The 24,058-nt window shown below is 35.9% G+C and overlaps 1 protein-coding gene across 2 annotated transcripts; it reads right to left on the bottom strand.

Moving 5' to 3' along the window:
- Positions 1-5,654: 5,654 nt before the first annotated feature.
- LOC127430572 (RING finger and CHY zinc finger domain-containing protein 1-like) lies at positions 5,655-19,158 on the bottom strand. Of its 2 annotated transcripts, none has more exons than XM_051680420.1 (8): positions 19,073-19,158; positions 16,325-16,444; positions 14,116-14,231; positions 13,891-13,969; positions 13,690-13,793; positions 8,450-8,479; positions 8,050-8,185; positions 5,655-6,570 (listed from the first exon to the last, which is right to left on the bottom strand). In XM_051680420.1, the coding sequence occupies exons 1-8, from the start codon at positions 19,124-19,126 to the stop codon at positions 6,385-6,387; spliced, it is 825 nt and encodes a 274-aa protein (XP_051536380.1). In that variant the 5' UTR covers positions 19,127-19,158; the 3' UTR covers positions 5,655-6,384. The 2 variants fall into 2 exon arrangements, with proteins under 2 accessions (XP_051536380.1, XP_051536389.1); XM_051680429.1 differs by having other exon boundaries at positions 8,050-8,170.
- Positions 19,159-24,058: the final 4,900 nt, after the last annotated feature.

The raw sequence follows: 24,058 nt of genomic DNA, 5'->3' as shown, positions 1-24,058 counted from the left end.
TTGATTCCATGCTAAACAAAAGTAACATTCTAATATCTCCATTCGTGTTCCATGGAAGACAAAGTCATATATGCCGATCAGCCACAACATTAAAATCACCTGCCTAATATTGTGTAGGTCCCGCTCGTGCCACCAAAACAGCGTCAACCTGCATCTCAGAATAGCATTCTGATATGATGATATTCTTCTCACCACAATTGTACAGAGCAGTTATCTGAGTTACCATAGACTTTGTCAGTTCTATCCAGTCTAGCCATTCTCTGACCTCTCTCATCAACAAGGCGTTTCTGTCCACAGAACTGCCGCTCACTGGATGTTTTTTGTTTTTGGCACCATATGGAGTAAATTCTAGAGACTGTTGTGTGAATATCCCAGGAGATCAGTAGTTACAGAAATACTCAAACCAGCCCATCTGGCACCAACAATCATCCATGTGATTATCTAATCAGCCAATCGTGGCATGATTGTTGGTGATAAGAATATAATCTCAGAATACTATTCTGAGATGCGGGTTGGCGCTGTTTTGGCAGCACGAGGGGGACCTTCACAATATTAGGCAGGTGGGTTTTAATGTTGTGGCTGATCAGTGTAGCTTTGGAACAGCATGAGTGAGTGTAAATGCTAAAATTATCATTTTTTTTAATAAACTATCCCTTCAGTTCTAAAGGGAGTTTTCTCAATTACATATGGGAAATTTCTTTTCCTATGCAACAATTCAGATTAGTGGTCAACAATCAGCAAAACTTACCAAAATTAATCGCTTTCTTACATAATCGGCTTCTTCCAAACTGGGTTGAAAGACTTGCCAGACCCAAAAATGTAGAGACGTTAGAGAATTAGAGTTATGGCTCTTGTTTGTGGTTTTATTTCCGACTCTTGAAGACTAATTACTTTGTTGTTTTTTGTGTGATTTTATCCTTTGACTGGAAACTAAGCTGGAGGCTGTTTCTGCCACGCTGTGGCTGGTTTATTCATGTTTTCGCAACGACCATGATTGATGTGTTATGACGGGTTTTTAGATTAATCCATTTTCACTATGAGTTAAACTGCTGGTCTATAAAAAGATGGCTTCTGTCCTTGTGTTTACACTTTAAGATGAGCAGCCACAGAGACATGGTTTTATTGCTTAAAACACAACCGTGAAATTAACAAGTAAACTTTTTTTTTTTGAGGTTGTTTTTTTATCATAGGATCTTTTATAGCGAGCTTCAGTGGTGGTCTGTGTAACTTCAGCACTGATTTACATCATTTAAAACTTGAGCTGGTAGGTCGAACTATATTACAGAGAAAGGGAACATAAAACATACCACTAAACATTAATTTGTACATGTGTGAAAAGTTGACTCTCAAATAAATAGGCACCGTTTTGTTCCACTCTAAGGCTGTATGTTTTTCAACATGTTAAATACTTATTTTTCGTTACTTTAGGAGGCCGCTGAAAAGGTAATGTTTTTCCAGTTTATATCATAAAATATGCATTTTTAAAGCTGTGTTTTTCACGTTAACAAGCTATTTTATGTATTTTTATTTATTTTAAGGACCATTTTCACTTTCTCACGGGGAGAGACATTTAATAAAAGATGGACAGTTTGGGACCAGCACTATTTGGATTCTTTTTAGTGACATTAACAGTGTCTAAGCCAGTAAGTATATTGCATCTTATTTAATTCCAGACTAAAAACATGTTTACCTGTGCTTTCTCAAATGAAGTGCTGTGCTGCATTTTAACATCTTTGCATGCGATTTCATTCAGTTTGTCCTTTTATTTGCACATTTTAATCCATATTTAATCACCATTTATTAATTTTCTGTCCTTGATCATTTTTAATTTAAGTAACTGTGTAAAGTAGAATTTTATGTCTCTTTTTTTTTTTTTAAGCCTCCCCTATGGAAAGAAACCGATAATTAAACCAGCCTTGTTTGCTGGTCCTAGCTGGTCTCCCAGCCTGGTTGCTAGTTTTAAAATGGTTTTGTGGATGCAGACCCTTTCAGCCAGTCAGACTGGAAGACCAATTAAAACTGGCATTTTCTGCAAAAAAATAAAATAAATAAATTGGGCTGGTTTAAGCTGTTTTCAGCTGGTTATGTAAAACACGTTCAAATACCACTGTGTATGAAATGTGCTTTAAATAGAACTTGTCTTGCTCAAAAGTTATTCATGTCATGGTCATTATCAGTTAAATGGTTTGTGTGTGTGTGTGTGTGTGTGTGTGTGTGTGTGTGTGTGTGTGTCCATCATTTTCCTGACAGGTCAGCTTGTATCACAACCAGCAGGCATTATCCAGTTCTGAATCATCGGAGTCCAGCGAGTCTTCTGAGGAGGTCACTTTAATGAAAACAACAGCACAACCAATTGAGCTGGACACCATGCAACCGAACATTGAGGAATCATTATCACAGGGCACAGAGAACAACCTGCACCAACCCACTGACCAAAGTCCACATCCTGTCCTTGAGCAAACTACATCTCATCCTACCATCACGGAGAAAACTGTTGTAGAGGTAGACATGACGGCAAGCCCTGGTCCTCTACCAGTAGAGGTTGCAGTAACTGGTAAACCAGATGCTGAAACTCCAAAGGCTACAGTTCCAGATGTTATCACCCGGGAACCACAGTGTTTCACGGTGCTGTTCACCAATCCTCAGCCAGAACCTGCCAGAGGAGATAACATTTAATTACCCAATACACTAGCGACAATCTACAAACACTCAATTTTACAAGTTACACGTTTCAGTAAATGTATTTGTGTTTGTGATAGTTACCTTGATGATGGGTTGGCCTATCCTGTCTGTCCTTGACTGTGGTAAATTTGAGTAGAAGGCTTTTTATTCACTTGAACTTTTGACTATATTTAGCCTAGAAGTAAACTTGATAAACATTTCTTTTTTAAAAAAAAAAAAAAAAAAAAAAAAAAAAACTAGCTGAATTTTAAGTTTGAAAATGGAATTTGTAATAACGTTACATAAAGCACGGGATTGGTTATGTTCATGTAAAAGACAGTGATCAATTTGTGTGGGAAGTTGGCATTGTTTTCTTGTACACCATTGTTAACATTATTGCAAGTAATGTTACATGTAACTTCTGTTTATTCAAACAAACCACAAATAAAAATAGGACTGATTATACAATGAACTTCAGACTTCATTCTACCATTGACAAGTTCTGAGGCAAAGGCCTTTGCAAACCGAATGCGAATTTTCACCGCGATTTCTCGCTGCAGGCAACATTTTGAATCAAAACAATGGCTTGTTAGGAAACCATTCTTACCTGGAGTGAAAATTCGCAACAAATCGCGCAGCGACAAAGCGAAGTGAAGCAATTTTGTTTTTCTTCGCCCGGAGATTAAATGTCCTGACATATATACATTTATATATGACTAAAGCCTTGTGAGAAATGAACAGTATATGTTGAAAAGTTCATTTAAACGTACTGCATCTCTCGTTTTACTGGAAACATTTACAATGACTTTACATTAGTCTATCTGCTGTTCACTTTTGTTTTGGCCACCTACCTCACCACAATACAAAAGAGACACAAGTTCTGTTTTCAGAGATTTTAAATTGCATTCAATTGAGAACAACAGCTCTGTAAATTAAGCATCAAAGTAACCTCAAGGACCATAAAAAATCCTGAGAGAAAATAGACATCTTGTTAGGGCATCTGAATTACGTAAGCACCAAAATTCAGTGAAATGGGGTACTAATGTTATTTGTAGTAAAACTGTAATAACCAAAATTATTTTTATAGCCATAATTTATTTTCCTGTATTTTTACTATGGTTTTACTATGAATAACAAGGTTAAAATATGGTTACTATAGTAAAACCATGGTAAATTGATTGTGAGGGAACACAAAACTTGTTTCACTAGTTCACCGAAAAATGTAAATTTACTCGCCCTCATGCCATCCCAGATGTGTATGACTTTGTCTTCTGCTGAACACAGATTTTTAGAAGAGTATTTCAGCTCTGTAGGTCCATACAATGCGAGTGAATGGTGACCATAATTTTGAAGCTCCAAAGGCACAAAGTCAGCATAAAAGTAATGCATACCATTCCAGTGGTTAAATCCATATCTTTTGAAGAGATATGATGGGTGTGGGTGAGAAAAGATAAATATTTAAGTCCTTTTTTACTATAAATCTCCACTTTCACAATTTTTTTTTTTGATGATTCACATTCTTCATACATATCGCCAACTACTGAGCAGGGAGGAGAATGTATAGTAAAAAAGTCTTAAATATTGATCTATTTCTCACCCACACCTATCATGTCACTTCTGAAGACATGGATTTAACCACTGTAGTTAAACTGATTAATTTTATGCTGCCTTTATGTGCTTTTTGGAGCTTCAAAATTGTGGTACCCATTGACTTGTTTTTGTATGGACCCAGAGAGCTGAAATATTCTCCGTTTGTGTTCTGCAGAAGACAAAAAGTCATACACATCTGGGATGGCATAAAGTAATGGAGTAAATGAGAGAATTTTCATTTTTGGGGTGAACTATCTCTGTTGCGAGGGCACACAAAACTATTTCCGAAAAAATTCCCGCTTTGTCCTCTACGGGCTCCTGCCCTCACCATTCACTGCTCTTGGCAAAACAAAAGACCAAACACATGCAGAGATCACAAACAATCCACAAGCACAACCGCACCACTCCCTGGAAAAGTCAGAAGATGGCAAACCTCAACGGGGTGGTGCAGACAAGGTGGTAACCAGAACCCTGCAGGGGATGTTCTATGAACTAGTATCACCACTGTTACTATGAGCAAGATACACCTCAGGTCACTCCACCTCAGAGGCATTTTTCAATGAGTGTATTAGTCACTTCAGATACAAATATTTGGATAAAAACAATCAGCTAAATGGCTATGTAAGCAGGCAAAATAAATCAAAATATTAGTCTGTTAATTTTCAAGCCAAGTTACTTCTCTATGGACTAGACTGCTGACATATTTAGCCACACTGTCTTCGCCTCTTTGCCACTTAGCAGTTGTTCCTTGTTCTTCCGAGCAATGTTTTCCTTTTCTTGCTCCTAAAACAAAATACAGGGACTCTTGAGCTTCAAGCCAACTATCAAAATGTTTCTGCTCACCATAAAATGATTACTGATGTCTTCTGAAATTGTTTTTACTACATCCAATGAGCCGTTCAAACTTGCGTTGGTACGAATGAGAGGCATGAGAGGCATGAATGTAGGACTGGTATGTTTAGTGGACATTTGGTGAAATACTTGTCAGCATGATCAACAAAATGACAAATCAGAATGAAATATTTCATAAAGCAAGGTAAAAAATATGTCCTTATAAAAATCTAAAAAGTCTGTCTCTGATTATATCAGGCTCCTTCAGTCGTACAAAGATGCATCTGGGGTCACAAAACTGAAAAGAAAAAAAAAGTACAACATGAACATTGGATATAGTTCCTGTCCAACAACAAGGTGCCAGCAACGCTAGGGTTCAATTCCCAGGGAATTCCGAAAAGATGACTTTAGTTAAGAACATCTGCAAAATTATATGAATGCAAGACATAAAAAATGACAGTATTATTGAGAAACATCCTTTAATCATGTGACTGACTGTACTGATCTTGCATCAAATACATTAACAACCTACATTGAGGAAACTCTCATTTTAAAATTAAATGATAGTACTATAATACATAATATGATCATCTTATATTCATGTAATCATATTTAATATTTTGCTTTTATATAACAGTGTTTCTGGTTTACTAGAACAATAAATAACATTTAAAAGAGTTGCCAGTTTAATATGAGATTTTTTCCACAAACTTGAACTGCCCAAAAATGGTGTTACAAGAAAAATCAATGAATAAAGGGGTTTTCATAAACAAGAATATTCTACCAACTGTTAAGCAAGTAAACTTTTATTTAGAATAAAAGCTTAACCAGAATACTTACATTTATGCATTTGGCAGACACTTTTATCCAAAGCAACTTGCAGTGCACTTATTACAGGGACAATCCCCCTGGAGCAATCTGGAGTGCCTTGCTCAAGGACACAATGGTGGTGGCTGTAGGGATCGAACCAGCAACCTTCTGATTACAAATTATGTGCTTTAGCCCACTACGCCACCACCACTCGAATATAGACCTTAATCAGAAAATGATGTGCAACCAAATGCGGTCATTCTTTATGAGAAAGTGAATATGGAAATTTTTGTCATGCGTGTCCCAGACAATTAGAGGTCTGACTAGGGAATCAAGAGAAGATCTGACAGTGTCCATCATCTGATTAAAGAAGCCTCAACCCAAATGTTCTCAATTTCTCATTCATTTTAATGAAGCAATAACACAGAATTGTTGTATAGACATGGTAGATAGATGAAAGCTTTTATTAAATTAGTTATTAGAGTCTTAACGTCACTCATGTTGCTCAGCATCATGCTCTTCTTCAGTTGGCTGTTCTGCAGTATGTTGTGTGTCTACAACAGGAGGCATGATCAGCCCCCCGTCCTGGGTGGTGTTATAGGAGCCACAGCTGCTGCATTTCATCCCCAACACATGGAAGGCGACAGTACAATGAGCCTGGCAGTCATTGCATATTATCTGCAAAAATTACAACCACACACAAAAAAAGAGATTATTTAACCTGCCCTTTTGGCATAAATTACTTAAGGTGAATCTCACAAAAACATATCCTGGTCATATTTCATCCCTAATCAAAATAAATTATATTTGCATAAAGAAAATAAAGATTATTTTAGGAACATTAAGATTATTTGCATTATGGCATTTCTCATGACAATGAATTCTCAATAGTCCTTAGACTATTAGACATTATTCTCAATCTCACTAGACTCTCATTGCTTTTTTAAAATAGGCATACATTCAAGGTGGAACCTCAAATAGTACCACAATTAAATACTTTGTTACAATTTAAATATCATTATTTATATATCATTACAGTAATTAGAATGACATTTTTTGGGGGGCCTGGGTAGCTCAGCGAGTATTGACGTTGACTACCAGCCCTGGAGTCGTGAGTTTGAATCCAGGGTGTGCTGAGTGACTCCAGCCAGGTCTCCTAAGCAACCAAATTGGCCCGGTTGCTAGGGAGGGTAGAGTCACATAGGGTAACCTCCTCGTGGTCACAATTAGTGGTTCTCGCTCTCAATGGGGCGCATGGTAAATTGTGCGTGGATCACAGAGAGTAGCATGAGCATCCACATGCTGTGAGTCTCCACGGTGTCATGCACAACAAGCCACGTGTAAAGATGCGCGGATTGACAGTCTCAGAAGCAGAGGCAACTGGGACATGTCCTCCGCCACCCGGATTGGGGTGAGTAACTGTGCCACCATGAGGACCTACTGAGTAGTGGGAATTGGGCATTCAAAATGGGAGAAAAGGGGATAATAATTTTTTTTAAATAATAATAAAAAAATGACATTTTTTGCATTACAACAGTAAGAATATGTTATAATATATATATGTAATATATATATATATATATATGTGTGTGTGTGTGTGTGTGTGTGTGTGTGTGTGTGTATATAGGTCAAATATGATATTCAAACCATAAATAGCAGAAAAAACAGTTCACATATAAATGAGTTTAAATGAGTTTTGTAAGTTCTGTAGATACAGTAGATAGATAGACAGCTTAATTATATATATATATATATATATATATATATATATATATATATATATATATATATATATATATAAAGAAAATTAAGCCTATTTTGAGGACCATTAAGATGTTTTGTATTTTAAGTTTAGAATAAATTTATATACTGTAATATATTTATATATTAGGTGAAATATGATACTGACATGATATTCATGCTATAAATAGCAGGAAAAACAGTAAGTTCATATATAAATGTTGACATATCCTGTTAATGACCTAAAATATCTGCGTTGAACATTTAGCATTTTAAAACTAAGGTTACATTTTACAATCTTACAGACTCTCAAACAAATGTTCACATTTGTATAGTTCCTCATTTGTCATTTTGGTCAATTTGGATGAAAGCATCAGCTAAATGTAAATGTTAGGTGTCTTTTCTTTGCTGCATTACCTTAACTGTTGAGTCCTGGTACTCTGTGGGCATGGATGACTGGGCAATATCGTTATCCATCTGTTCCCAGTGCTGCTCCATGTCCAAGGCCGAGTGCTTACACAGTGGACAGCGGTAAGCACTGCAGAACAGAAAACTACTAAATATTAACACTGTTGTACTCTGAGTACCTTTCTCACATATGGAAAATTACATTGTTATTTAAGCTTTAAACTGGTTCAGGAACATCCAAAGGTATGAGACATTTTAATGTAGCATAGAGGTGCTGTCATTGTACAATCATAGGAGTGTAGGGTCTTAATATTCAAAATGTCTGTTTGAATCTATGTAGACATGAGCAAAAATTCAACAATGCCAACTGAAGAAACAAAAAACTTGTAACAAAAAAGCTGACCCTTACCCAGTTTGGAACAAATCTTCAAGGCATGTTCTGCAAGTAAGAAAGGAAAAAAAACAACAACAAAAAAGGTGTAATTTTACAATGTGTAAAATCACAGCGGTCAAAGCTGACGGACTTACTAGACAACTAGACTAGACTTTTTTTAATGGAAATGTTGATTATTTGCAAAGAAAAGTCTTTGAAGTATGGTATAACAGATATTGGTATAATAGTTAATGAATAATGCCGTCAAGACCACTAGAGGGCGCTGCTTGCTCACACAGCGCTGACTGAAGCACAAACGTAAAAAAAAAAAAAGTTTAGCAGTCACGCAAGGCCATATTGCGATTTCAGTCTTAATTCAATCAATCATGCAGAATTAATGGATATCATACCGATATCTCAGAAGTCAAAATCTGCTGGTTTCAAAGAGTTTTGGATGGTTTCCCCCATCATGTAGTCTATAGGTAAGTGTCGTTTTCACAACTGTCACGTCTATTTATGGCGTTTTTGTCATATTAACATAAGAACGAGAAAGAATACAAATTAAATATTACATGTTCTTAGGAGTGCCAACCCTTCTACATATTGTGGCTATCATAATTTCTGGATTGTGTATTTAAACAGATAGTTCACCCAGAAATAAAAATTATTTTACTCACCCTCATGCCATCCCAGATGTGTATAACTTTCTTTCTTCTGCAGAACACATTTGAAGAAAAATAGAAAAATATCTAAGCTCCTAAAAATGCAAGTGGATGGTGATCAGACCTTTGAAGCTCCAAAAATCACAAACAGTCAGCATAAACGTCATCCATACGACTCCACTGGTTAAATGAATGTCTTCTAAAGTGAAACGATTGCTTTTGGTGCAAAAAAGATCAATATTAAAGTACTTTTTAACGATAAATCATCGCTTCCGGTCAGCAGCAGTAGAGTTCACGCAGTCTGTCATGTGACGTATTTGCGTTGGCATGTTACAGACGTAATCTCACGTTTTTCTCTCCGTTGAGACATCCAGGATGAGCACACAAACCAAATCCATCTAAACCAAAACCAACTAAGCTTTTGTACAACGTTCCTCCAGCTCAGTTGTAAACAGTGCTGCTCTTCCAGGTGTGTTGCACGTCCATCTGTTCTCGCATGAACATGCCAACCCGATTATATCACACGCGCGTACTGCTGCTGACGATGATTTATAGTTAAACAGTACTTAAATATTGATCTTTTTCGCACCAAAAGCAATCATTTCAATTTAGAAGACATTAATTTAACCAGTGGAGTCGTATGCAGGGTGCGATTTGCCGGGATGTGGGGGATTCCCCTGCCTCTGCTTTTGATATCCCCCCTTCTGGCCATTAATTTTTTATCTCTGGAGGGGATACATTTTATCTGTTTCTAATGAGACTGAATGTATACATATCCAACAGTTACAGTAGATGATGCTTTTAAGTAAAGCCTTATTTGGATGTGTTTAGTTTTCTGGACAAATGTCTGACTGTAGCTTAATTATTACTGCGGACCTCTGTAATGTTTACTTTCAATTCGCACAGGATAAGGGATGTCTGTAGAGATCCCAGAGATGGGTGCGTAAACTCGCTGCATTTACACACTGAAATCACACGTAAATAACCTATCAGAAAATGTATAGCTGTGCTGATTAATTAACAAGAAATATTAAAATTGAACATATGCTGTAGTTGATATGGGATTATTAGAAAAAACTGATTTGAACACCAATACCTAACTAAATACAACACAACTGGTGACATTAGTGAGCCTGTAATCCTATATTAAACTCTTGAATTAAAAATATGGACAATCCATTCACATTATGTATTTTCTTTATGACCTTTCCGAAAATATGTTCCAAAACGAGAGGCTGCAGTGTCCGAACAACACATAAAAACACAACTTCTCCCCTTCACTCTGTTCAAATCACAAAATTACATGCTGGTGTACTTAATTGCTTTAAATGCTTGAGAAAAACATGCATCCGTCCATAATTTGTAAAGTGTGTCTTTTTTCTGGCATCTTCTTACATGACCAACATCTTCAGACACACGGAGAACTTGAGAAACAAAGATAAATATAGCTGCAAGCAGAGATGACGGGCCCAAGCACCATGGGTCCATTTCCACCTGGTGGGTTTCAGAAAACAATGCAAGGTGGACACATGCATTTGGCATTTGACATTATTCTAAACAATTTTGAAGCAATTTGGGTAAATATAAGAGGACTATTTTAAAGTCTGTTGTAAAAGCCACACTTCCTGCTGCCAAGTGGTGGCGCTATGACCGTGGCCCAAAATAGTCACATCCATGTGATTAGCTCCCAAGACTAAACATACATCTCAATTTTTAACTAAATCACACATTGTACACAGATATGAGACACTTCCTGTTTCCCATATTTCATTATTAATTTAATGCCTCATCATGGCAACACCATTCGATATATCAAAAATCTGTCTACAATTTAGCATCTTCAATGTCTTGGCATAATGTTGTCTAAATGTGGTGACAGTCTCATGAATCCCCTAGGAGGAACATTTAAAAATTCAGAGACTGCAATATTCAAAAAAATCTAAAATGTCCGACTTCCTGTTGGGCGGAGCTAATAACTATAATTATGAAAGTTGTCCGGCTTGATGAGAACTATATATGTACCAATTTTGGTGACTGTAGGTGAAAATGGGGGTGCTACAGAGGCCGTCTTACATGCCCATTTTAAAGGGGGCGCTACAGAACTGCACGCCCCTCCCTGAAACTTTGCCCAGCCCTAATGGCAAAATTTCAAGTGTTTTCATGCATGTGAAGTACCCCAAAAATACCGAAAACCTTGAACAGAATAATGATAAATATAGCCGCAAGCGGCTATTGTCGGGGGCCAAGCACATATGGCGAGATGACCAAAATAATCAAATTTGACAGAAAAGATCCTGTGGATGCTGTTGACAGCTATTTTGGTGTGACATTTCACCTGCATTGAGCACAGTTGCAAAAATAGGATTTTCTTAAGGTATAGCGCCCCCTAGCATCAAAAATGAATGAAACTCGTCATGTTACCTCAGAGTGTTCTCTTGCCCATGTGTAAAAATTTTGTTAAGTTTGAAAATTGCGCTCACAAGATACAGGATAATTAGTCATTATAAGCCATGGCCAAAACATATTTGCTTATATCTTTGGAATGATTCGACAAATCAAAATTCTTTTGATACATTTTTGTCAGGAGGGTCTGTAGATGATATATACCAAGTTTCATGAGACTCGAGCAAACGGCCTAGGACGAGTTTGAAAAAGTAGGTTTTTCGAATAAATCGAAATTGTAAAAAAAGTTTCTTGCGGAAATGGAAATTCAAGTGACCATATACTGGGGATTCAGAGAAGCTACAAATTTGTATTGTAGCCTATACAGTTCCGGAGTTATGAGCAAAAATGCAAATTAGCTAATTATAACCCCACCGTGTGGCCGATTGTCACAAAATCTGATATGCCGCTTCAAGTTGACACCCTGCTTGTGTATAGTCATTTTCATAACCCTCGGCCATTCCCAATACGAGTTATAAGGTGCTGAAATTTGATTGGCTGGTGGCGGACATTTTTGTCAATTTGTTGAATCTATTTTTTTAAGAATATGTTAGCATTTGAACCAAAGAAGATGCATATTTAATTTGAACTTTGTCACTCAAACGGCTGCAAAGTTATGACAGTTTTTTCGTTGGAATTGTACGAAACTTTGTTGACGTCTTCTAAACTTCCTGTTGACTATGTGCACCAAGTTTGGTTACATTTGGAGTTTGCGATGAGTAGATATTGATCAATTACTCAAATTGCGTTAAACCGAAGGAATTGTATTGTTAATATCTTCGAAACGATTTGAAGTATCGAAATTCTTTTGATAACTTTTGTCAGAAGGGTCTGTAAATGATGTATGCCGATCGGACTAACGGTCTAGGAGTTCGAAAAAGTAGGTTTTTCAAAAAATTGAACATGGCGGAAGAAAATTATAGACGGAAATGAAATTGGAGATATACATTTAGTATGGCTTTACTCAAGGAATCAGAGAAAAAATTATTTCGATTCTAGCCCTTACGGTTGCAGAGATATGAGCCAAAATGTAAAAGTGTTTATTATAGCGCCACCTAGGGTCAGATGGGTGTGCATTTGTGTGCCAGAGTAGTGAGGGGGATTTGGGATCATCCTGCCAAGTTTGGTGTCTCCACGACTCATGGTTTCTGACGCCCAGACACTTTTAGGGCAGAAAAAAAAAGAAGGAAAATGAAGACAATCAGTACAATTACCAAGCTTCGCTGCTTGGCCCCCTAATAATCCTTAGAAGAACAATAGGGTCTCCGCACTTTCAGTGCTTGGGTCCTAATTAAAGCCAAGGGCTAACAGACAGTTCAGATTCACAAAATTTAAATCTTAACCTGGGATTATATTACCGGGTGTTTTATAGAAGATAAAAATGCTGAAATCTTTATATAGTCCATATAAATGGTGATGGATGATGATCAAATCTGTAATTTGTTAGATAATGTTAGCCCTGCAGCAAAATACTACATTAAAATTTCAATGATGACATTCACATTGAAATGTCCCCCCACCCTCTGGTTTTTCAACAAATCGCAGCCTGGTCGTATGGATGATGTTTATGCTGACTGTCTGTGATTTTTGGAGCTTCAAAAGGTCAGATCACCATCCACTTGCATTTTAAGGACCTACTGAGCTAAGATATTTTTTTATATTTTTCAATTCTTCAAATTTTCTTCAAATGTGTTCTGTTAAAGAAAGAAAGTCATACACACCTGGGATGGCATGATGGTGAGTAAATGATGAGAGATTTTCATTTTTGGTTGAACTAACCCTTTAAATTAACTTTTTTTTTTTTTTTACAAAGTGTGTAACTAATTAATTATAAATCAACCATCATTTTCTATATATCAGCGTTTTCATGCTTATAACCGATATTCCGATGGTTTTAATTTGGTCAATAATTGGCCGATAAATATCTGCAGCCGATACATTGGGGCATCTCTACTTTCAAGTTATTGTGATCATCTTGGTAAAAGTTTCTATGGATAATTTTGTGACTGCATAAAAAAATATAAGCACTGTCAATTTTTTCAGCAATTAACTACTTGATGTTTACATAAACAGTATAAATGTGGGCCCTACAGTCTTGACTAGTGACTTAATTCTGAGCTTTTTTTCATTCTAATTTATGAGTTAACATGTAGATCATCAAAAAAAACTCACCTGTGTAGGAGATGACCACAGGTAAGAACATGAGCCCCTATTCTGGACGTGTGGATGTCTTCCATACATACAGGACAGTTCTGTCTGGAGACATTCTCAACACACTGAAACAACAAGCAGTGCTTAATTATTCACTAATAACAAGAAAGTAAACAAGTATTTCCAGTTTAATAGAACCAATGTAGATAATTATTTTAGTACCTTGTGATTATGTTTAAGATCAGTGGCTAAACATAAATTGCATTTCGTGCAGTGGAAGTATTTCTCTCTTGGACCAATTCTGAAGGTGAAGAAAGGACATAGAGTAAAATGGCAATTAAGAAATAGCTTTAAATGAATAATCACAGTGGTAGTGCTTCTCTTGAATAACAAAGTTGCTTTGAATAAAAGTGTGTGCTGGATGATAAATGTAAATGTTATGCAAACCTGCATATTCCGCAGGGCTGGCAGTGGTACTGCTTCTTGTCTTTATCAAACAGATGACAAATGCCACAGTAATACTCGCCGAACTTCACTGTACATTCCTTACATGTCTGTTGAGCCTGAACAATACAGAAGGACAGAGGTATTTAGAGGCAATTTAATCCTAAATCAGAGCTAAAAAGCAATTTATTACATTCAGCACCTTGGAGTCATGTCATTTCCTTCTGCTGTACATGAAAGACTAATAAGGTGATTCACGCAAAAACGTCACAAAAATTAGACACTTTTAACGTCAATTAAAGGGATAGTTCACCCCTAAATGAAAATTCTCTCATCATTTACTCACCCTCATGCCATCTCAGATGTGTATGAATTTCTTCTGCAGAACACAAACAAAGATTTTTAGAAGAATGTTTCAGCTCTGTAGGTCCTTACAATGTATGTGAATGGTGATCAGACATTTGTAGCTCCAAAAATCACATAAAGGAAACATAAAAGTAATCTATAAGACTCCAGTGGTTAAATCCATATCTTCAGAAGTGATATTATAGGTGTGGGTGAGAAACTTTCAGATGGAAAGTGAAACTAAACAGGCATCACGTGTGGCTTTCAGATGTAAAAGTGAAAGTGAATCTGGAGATTTAGGGTTTAAAAAAAAAAGGACTTACATTTTGATCTGTTTCTCACCCATATCTATCATATCACTTCAGAATATATGGATTTAACCACTGGAGTCGTATGGATTACTCTTATGTTTCCTTTATGTGAATTTTTAGGCTACAAAGGTCTGATCACCATTCACTTACATTGTATGGACCCGGAGAGCTGAAATATTCTTCTAAAAATCTTGTGTTCTGCAGAAGAAAGACAGTCATACACATCTAGGATGGCATGAGGGTGAGTAAATGATGAGAAAATTTTCATTTTTGTTCCCAAATTTTCATTAGGTTCTAATATTTTATTAGAATATAATATTAATATAATATTTTATTATTTAAATCAGCAAATGTAACGTGCATTACAACAAATACTACCATGACATAAAATTACATTATTTAAATATAGTCTTTTTTGCATCACAGTAATTAGAATGTTCATTTTAGGTATTGTGGTAAAGAAATTGGAAGTAAAAATTTGCTTCATTGTCATTAAAATGTCACAATGTTAAAAAAAACAATCTTTTTTTTATTTATCCCATTTTCTCCCCAATTTGGAATGCCCAATTCCCACTTAGTAGGTCCTCGTGGTGGCGCGGTTACTCACCTCAATCCGGGTAGCGGAGGACAAGTCTCAGTTGCCTCCGCTTCTGAGACAGTCAATCCGCACATCTGATCACGTGGCTCGTTGTGCATGACACCGCGGAGACTCACAGCATGTGGAGGCTCATGCTACTCTCCGTGATCCACGCACAACTTACCACATGCCCCATTGAGAGCGAGAACCACTAATCGCGACCACGAGGAGGTTACCCCATGTGACTCTACCCTCTCTAGCAACCGGGCCAATTTTGGTTGCTTAGGAGACCTGGCTGGAGTCACTCAGCACACACTGGATTCGATCTCACGACTCCAGGGGTAGTAGTCAGCGTCAGTACTCACTGAGCTACCCAGGCCCCCGTAAAAAAAAAAACAATCTTAACTCTTAAATAGGCTTAATTTTCTTTAAAGGTGCACTCAGTAACTTTTGTCTTTGTGTCATCTTGGACTTACACTGACACCTAGCATCATTACAAATCAATAATTTTTAGTTTCAGGAAATTAAGTATTCACAGTCAGCCATGATTACTTTAATCAATGAGTGAAAGTGTCAAATAACAGGATGGTTACTGAGATTAAGCGAGAAGTATTCAGATGGTCATGTGATTCAAACATGGCAGCTCCCTTGTGCGGACCCTCTCCATGTAGAATAAAACAGCTTTTATAAGGTTACTGATATGACTGGAGTCTTCATTTTAATGTGTAGGTCATGATTTCCTACATACATTGCGAAATTACAATTCATGTCTTTAGGAGTTAAACTCTTTTTAATGAGGAAAAAATGACTAAGTGCACCTTTAAGTAAAATATTATTAATTAATTAATTTATTTTTACCTGTTGTGGGGTCAAATATAACCTAAATATAATGTTCTTGACAGTTTTCATCAGATTCCCTCAAAACATGACCAAGCACACTGTATAATGTATTTATAACAGAGCTTAAATATGACTTTACCTCTTGAACAGTATTACACACTGCACATTTAACCTCTCGAACCTTAAATCGGTCCATTTGATGATTCTCTTCATCATCATGACACAGTCGGCACACATAAAACTTCCCACAGCAGGGTGCCTGCAGATTAAAAAAAATGAAATACAAATTTAATTAAACTACCATATATATATATATATATATATATACACACACACACTGGCGGCCAAAAGTTTGGAATAATGTACAGATTTTGCTGTTTCGGAAGGAAATTGGTACTTTAATTCACCAAAGTGGCATTCAACTGATCACAAAGTGTAGTCAGGACATTACTGATGTAAAATACAGCACCATCACTATTTAAAAAAATCATTTTTGATCAAATCTAGACAGGCCCCATTTCCAGAAGCCATCACTCCAACATTTTATCCTTGTGTAATTATATCATACAGCTGAAAGCTATTTGGTTTGTTAAATGAAGCTTAACATTGTCTTTGTGTTTGTTTTTGAGTTGCCACAATATGCAATAGACTGGCATGTCTTAAGGTCAATATTAGGACAAAAATGGCAAAAAAGAAACAGCTTTCTCTAGAAACTCATCAGTCAATCATTGTTTTGAGGAATGAAGGCTATACAATGCTTGAAATTGCCATAAAACTGAAGATTTCATACAAAGGTGTACACTACAGCCTTCAAAGACAAAGGACAACTGACTCTAACAAGGACAGAAAGAGATGTGGAAGACCAGATGTACAACTAAACAAGAGGATAAGTACATCAGAGTCTCTAGTTTGAGAAATAGACGCCTCACATGTCCTCAGCTGACAGCTTCATTGAATTCTACCCGCTCAACACCAGTTTCATGTACAACAGTAAAGAGAAGATTCAGGGGTGCAGGCCTTATGGGAAGAATTGCAAAGAAAAAGCCACTTTTGAAACAGAAAAACAAAACGAAAAGGTTCAAATGGGCAAAGAAACACAGACATTGGACAACAGATAATTGGAAAAGAGTGTTATGGATCTTAACCCCATTGAGCTTTTGTGGGATCAGCTAGACTGTAAGGTGCGTGAGAAGTGCCCGACAAGACAGCCACATCTATGGCAAGTGCTACAGGAAGTGTGGGGTGGTACTTCTTTCGCCAACTGAGGAAATTCAACCTGCCACATGCGCTGCTGATACAGTTCTACTCAGCAGTCATTGAGTCTGTCCTCTGCACTTCAATAACTGTCTGGTTTGGTTCAGCTATGAAATCGGACATCAGAAGACTACAAAGGACAGTTCGGACTGATGAGAGGATTATTGTTTGCTCCGCCCCCCCCCCCCCCCCCAAGAACTATACACTTCCAGAGTGAGGAAAAAGGCTGGAAAAATCACTCTGGACCCCACTCACCCTGCCCACTACCTTTTTGAACTGTTGCCTTCTGGCCGACGCTTCAGAGCTCTGAGCACCAGAACCGTCAGGCACAGGAACAGTTTTTTCCCTTAGGCTATCCATCTCATGAACAGTTAAAACTGCCCCATTGAGCAATAATTATGTGAAAAATACACAGTCTAGTCTTTTTATATTATCCAACACATCCAACCTCTTCTGCCATTACATTCCCTTGCACTGTACATAACAGAGTTGTATTTAGTTTTGCACTATGTGTGTTTGTGTCTGTATATGTGTATATATATATATATACACTACCGGTCAAAAGTTTTGAAACACTTGACCGAAATGTTTCTCATGATCTTAAAAATCTTTTGATCTGAAGGCAAATTTTTTTAAATTGATGACTTGGACCAAATAATAAAGAAAAGCAGCCAATAAGTGCCCAGCATAGATGGGAACTCCTTCAATACTGTTTAAAAAGCATCCCGGAGTGATACCTCAAGAAGTTGGTTTAGAAAATGCCAAGAGTACACGTCTGCAAATTCTAGGCAAAGGGTGACTACTTTGAAGATGCTAAAATATAACACAGTTTTGATTTATTTTGGATTTTGTTTAGTCACAACACAATTCCCATAGTTCCATTTATGTTATTCCATAGTTTTAATGACTTTACTATTATTCTAAAATGTGAAAAAAAAAAATTATAATAAAGAATGAGTAAGTGTTTAAAAGATTTTGACCGGTAGTGTATATATATACACATATATATATGTATGTATGTTTGTATATGTGTATGTATGTATATGTATATGTGTGTGTGTGTGTGTGTGTCTATATATATATATATATATATATATATATATAGTATATATATATAGTCTTATTGTGTATTCTATATATACTTTATTTTATATTAAATTTTTATTTTATTTTTTAAATTTGTTTTTATTAAATGTTTAATTATTTTCTATTATTATCTGTCTTGTTGCTGGTTTTGTATTGTTGTGCACTGGAAGCTCCTGTCACCAAGACAAATTCCTTGTATGTGTAAGCATACTTGGCAATAAAGCTCAATCTGAAATGCCACCTGAGTATCTGGACAAACTGACAGCTAGAATGCCAAGGATCTGCAAATCTGTCATTGCTGCACGTGGATGATTTTTTGATGAGAACTCTTTGAGGTAATTTAAGAATGTACTTCATAAAATATTCTCAAAATAAACATATAAAACAGGTTCAATGATCTCATGTGCATTCCCTATACAGTTAACTAGTATGCTAATTAGACCTTTTATTTAAACCACGATCAAGTTAACACGCGATCAAGGACGTTTTTACGAAATATGTGAAATTCACTGTAAATAGGCAATGGAATGTAAATAAATTCGCTCACTTTTAACAAACAGCTGCGAACATAATGCTCACATCCGGCTTCTGTGGTGGCCATGTTTCATTCCAATGCGCAAACACTTTGTTTACACAACCTGATTTTATGTCAGTGTGTGTGACGGATTCATTTTAAATGTATTTTAGCCTATTTTTAGGATTTACGCATATTAATTTCATAACAAAATTCCATTAAATTCAACTGTGTAATCTTTAACTAAATTACTTTAAATATGTTTAAATTACTTTTTTTTTTTTTTTTTTTAAAGGGATAGTTCACCCCAAAATGCCATCACAGATGTGTATTACTTTCTTTCTTCTGCTGAACACAAACGAAGATATTTATAAGAATATCTCAGCTCTGTAGATCCATACAATGCAAGTGAATGGTAACCAGAACTTTGAAGCTCCAAAAAGCACATAAATGCAGCATAAAAGTAATCCATATGACTCCAGTAGTTAAATCCATGTATTCTGAAGAGATATGATAGGTGTGGGTGAGAAACAAATTAATATTTAAGTCATTTTTTACTCTAAATATCCACTTTCACTTCCACATTCTTCTTTTGTTTTTGCCGATTCGCATTCTTCATGCATATCGCCACATGCTGGGGAAAGAGGAGAATTTATAGTAAAAGAGGCCTTAAATATTGATTTCTCAACTACACCTATCATATTGATTCTGAATATATGGATTGGACATGGTGAAACAAACACAAACTCTATCTATCTATCTATCTATCTATCTATCTATCTGTCTATCTATCTAATGTACGTAGATTTTAACAGAAAGTTTGAACTATGTTCTCGGGAAGGGTATATATCATTACAAAATGTCAGGTTGCGGCAGGTTTCATATGTGTTTTAAATGATGTAATCTTTACAATTCATTAATTAGGATGAATTTTTATGGTGCTTCATAACTGTTTTACTGTTTTAAATTAATTAGCCTATTAGGCAGGTTCCAATTGTGACATCTTACCCCATTAAGTATGATAACATGAACCGATAGTGGTGTATGGGGTCACAAAAGGTCAATGTGCAAGTTGTTCAATGAATTGTATATTTTTATCCAGGAAAATAACTGTTAAAATGTCCAAAAGCTTTTTTAGGATTTTAAAGTATATGTCTATACAGAAATTGACTTTCAAAAATAATCCTACCCAGGGGAAAAATTCACTAGAATATGCAAGGGCATAAAGAACTTGCTCCTTTTAATCATCTGTCTACTATATCTTTTCCTCAGCCATCTGTGATATTTATGGACATTTCCATTATTACAGAAACATTCTGTGTGTCTGTCTGCGATGACAGACAATGGAAATGTTTACATGATGACTGCTGTACACAGACAAAGGTTTACTCTTAAAATACAGCATACCCTCTTGATTGATGTCCACCCATGATGACTAAACAGTTAAAGATTAACACTTTACAGTCTTAAAAGAGAAGTAGACATTAAATACATCCATTGCTTTGGTTTAAATGTGAAATTTCTGTAATTATATAGAATGCCGTTGTTTATGCCGTTCCCATAACTGGTTTGAAATAAAAGCAGAACTAATAACTTCTGGGCTTCGGGCCTTTTTTGGCCATTTGTTTTTGTATTTCAGCCACTGGTAGTCAAACTAATCAACATTGCAAATAACGTTTGGTGATAAAACGCTTTTGTTTTAGGAAAAAAAAACATTAATCTTGTTGGAACCATTCTGCCAAATTTGATGTCTCTAGAACATTCGGTTTTTGTTGACCAGACACTTTTCGGACAGAAAGATAATAAAAAATAAAAAAAAGAAAAGAAGAAGAAGCAGCAAATCAGTATAAAAACAATACAAAAGAAATACAATCAAAATCATTCAGATAACTGGATGATTATTAAAAGCAATTGTCAAGAATATCTCACAATCTTACACAGTTAATAGGTATTACAACCTCGTAAGTGAACCAACAGCTTGTAAGGTCTTAGTGACCTGGTTACCTTAAGTGACTGTGCATTATCAGCCCTGCTCTTTTTATGCGCAAGCATGTTTTCGTTTTTAAAAACACAAGATTTAAGCTGTTTGTTATACTTGTTCTTTGAAAGCAGATAAGCATATATTATTTAAAGAAATTAATTGTCCCATAATCAACTAAATCTTTACCAGTGTTACCAGTCAACTCTTCTTAAAACCAAACACTGTTTCGACAACAGTATATATCATTATCAACACAATTAGCTTCTATAAAAAGCCACTTAGCTTCCTTCATTCATAAACACTTTCACACCCACTAACATTTACGTCAAGTTAATACTACGCTCCATCTTTAACTAGCTAAAGATACCTCTAGTTTAATAGCAGTTTATGAATGGGCACTTGAATGTTGGAGGGGAACCGTATTTTTCATATATTTTTAAGAAAAACATTCTTTAGACGTTTCTAAAGAAGCAAGACATTTCAAAAGGATTCCAAGCCAATGTCACAACCAAGCAAAAGCTTAAACGATAATAGCATTTAAGTTGGCTGGTAAACTCTTAGCTCTTTATAGACAGCATCAGACCAGTGGAGCTGCCTCCTGCCTGACTATTTATACTTAAATAGGGTAGATTTAGCATCAATAAAGCGCTGAGATTTATAGGCACTGAGTATGGTACAGTTATAAGAGCATAGTGGAGAACTGACAGGATGTTCAGCTATCAGACGAACAGGAGACAGAGCCTCTTTCCCAACTGTAAACTAGCAAAATGTGAGTCAATGGATGATAATGTTCCATATGCTAAAGAGTGTTTGGTGAAACAGTGGAGCTCTTTAGGCGAACTTCAAAGGGATATTTATGACATCTATGCCGAAGACTACGACGAGGATGTTGCGAAATATTCAGAGCCTTCATCATGGTTTACATCGCCCATCAAGAACTGCACACTCAACCTCAACGTTGGAGGGAAGTCCTATCGGATCACCTACAAAATGGTAGCGAGGTACCCCCAAAGCAGAATCGGGCATATGGCCATCTAAAAGGACCTCAACCAGAGGTTGGACCTCTGTGACGACTTCGTCGTGAAGGACAATGAATATTTCTTTGACCAAGATCCAGATGTGTCCAACAGCATCTTCAACTACTACCGGACTGGTGTGCTGTGGATCAATGATGAGCTTTGTCCAAGAAATTCCTGGAGGAGATCAATTATTGGGGTGTTCAGATCAAATACATGCAGCGCTGTTGCCGGATCTTGCTTAAGGAGAAGCATGATGAGTTGTGCGAATAGCTCAAAGTTCAGAAAGAACTGGAAGCGGTTATTATATTATATTATATTATATTATATTATATTATATTATATTATATTATATTATGTGTTACGTTCAGTGACATATTGTTGTTTATACATGTTGCAGTGTTGTCCTTTTTGTTTCTTTCCCTGTTTTGTCCTCTCCCTCTCTCTTTCTCCTATCCACTTTCCACAGGATTGGACCAGCCTGGATTGATCTCCACCTGTGATTGGTGTGGCCCAAGAGACATGAGTATATAAAAGACCACCCCAGCTACAGGGGGAGCGCTGTTGAATTTGTGGTTTTCTGTTGATATATTGCTGTTGAAAACCTGTTGTGCTAAGGGTGTTTGTGTTGTGTGTGTGCTGTTGTTTGTTTGCTTGATTGTTTGTTGTTGCTCGACTGTGTGACTGTTAAAAATTACACTGATTTTTGTGTTGATAGTTGATCAACATTATTTCTTTTTGTATATATTTGTGTAAATATTGTGAATACCCAATTCTCCTGTTGGAAGCTGTATGGGGTGGGTGCCATTTTCCTTTATATCTCCTTTTTCTCTTGTTTAGTGTTAGTCAGAGAGTAAGGGTGTCTCTTTTCTTTGTTAGTTTATTTAGTTGTTTTTCAAGAGTTAGTTGGGCTTTGGTTTTTGGTTTTTGGTTTGGGCTTATGCTCACCCCTGAAGTTGTTGCTTCCACTGTGGTGTTTTTAAATAAAATTGTAAAAAGACATTTACTTTTGTGTTCTAGTTTTATGTTGTGGCCTCACCCTAGACGGGGTCGTAACATATATTATATTATGACAGAATTTTCATTTTTGGGTGAACCATCTTGATATTTATATTTTTTTCATATAATTATAGTATTTAGCGCTAAAGAAACATAATATAAAGATTTTTTTTTTTTTTTTCAATACTTAATCTGTGTATTATTGTTTTATATTATGATAGAATTTTCATTTTTGGGTGAACCATCTTGACATTTATATTTTTTCCACATTATAGTATTCACATTTTAAGAAACATAATTTAAAGATTTTTTTTATATACTTAATCTGTGTATTACATTATATATATTACATTACATTATAGTTTTGTAGACAAAAACAAATTCAAAGAATGCTCTGACTGTCAGACCTGTAATCTGGGCAAATGTTGGCTACTTTCTTCTTCTTCTTCTTCTTCTTTCGGCTACTCCTATTAGGGGTCGCCAAAGCGGACCATCTGTGATCCGTATATTTGACTTGGCACAGGATGCCCTTCTTGACACAACCCCCAATGTCTGGGGGGACTCTCACTCACAATGGTTGGCTACTTTGTTTAAGCTAAAATCAAACATAATTTTAATGAAAACAAAGCTTTTTGATTACAGCATAATTACCATACTTCCATTTGTTTTTTATTAGTAATGAAATTGTTTATTTAAAAATATGTAAATATTTTTATAAATTAATTAATAGTATTTTAAAACAATTAAAGTTTATTTATTAAATGAAGTATTTTCTATTTTATGATGTAGCTAGTTAATATTTTCATTTCATCCATGGAACACAAAAGGAGATGTTAAGCAGATAGTTAGCTTTAGTCACCATTCACTTTTATTGCATTTTATTTATTTATTTTTTTTATATAATGAAAGTGAATCCTTTTGTGTTCCACGGAAGATAGAAAGTCAAATGGGTTTGAAAGAACATCAGAGGGAGTACATGATGACAAAATTCTGTTATATACAACCTTATTATAAAGTGTTACC

This window comes from Myxocyprinus asiaticus, chromosome 3 (assembly GCF_019703515.2).
Source record: "Myxocyprinus asiaticus isolate MX2 ecotype Aquarium Trade chromosome 3, UBuf_Myxa_2, whole genome shotgun sequence".
NCBI classification, from domain to species: Eukaryota; Metazoa; Chordata; class Actinopteri; order Cypriniformes; family Catostomidae; genus Myxocyprinus; species Myxocyprinus asiaticus.
The sequence above is the reverse complement of the archived record's forward strand: the minus strand, read 5'-3'. Positions and strand labels throughout refer to the sequence as shown.

What these genes read in the sequence shown, in the direction of transcription:
- LOC127430572 (XM_051680420.1), bottom strand. Translation starts at nt 19,126, where the DNA reads ATGGCCACCACAGAAGCCGGATGTGAGCATTATGTTCGCAGCTGTTTG. An exon ending in TTCGCAGCTGTTTGTTAAAA is followed by an intron (nt 16,445 to 19,072) that starts GTGAGCGAATTT and finishes TTTAATCTGCAG; the next exon opens with GCACCCTGCTGTGGGAAGTT. An exon ending in TGTGTAATACTGTTCAAGAG is followed by an intron (nt 14,232 to 16,324) that starts GTAAAGTCATAT and finishes TGTATTGTTCAG; the next exon opens with GCTCAACAGACATGTAAGGA.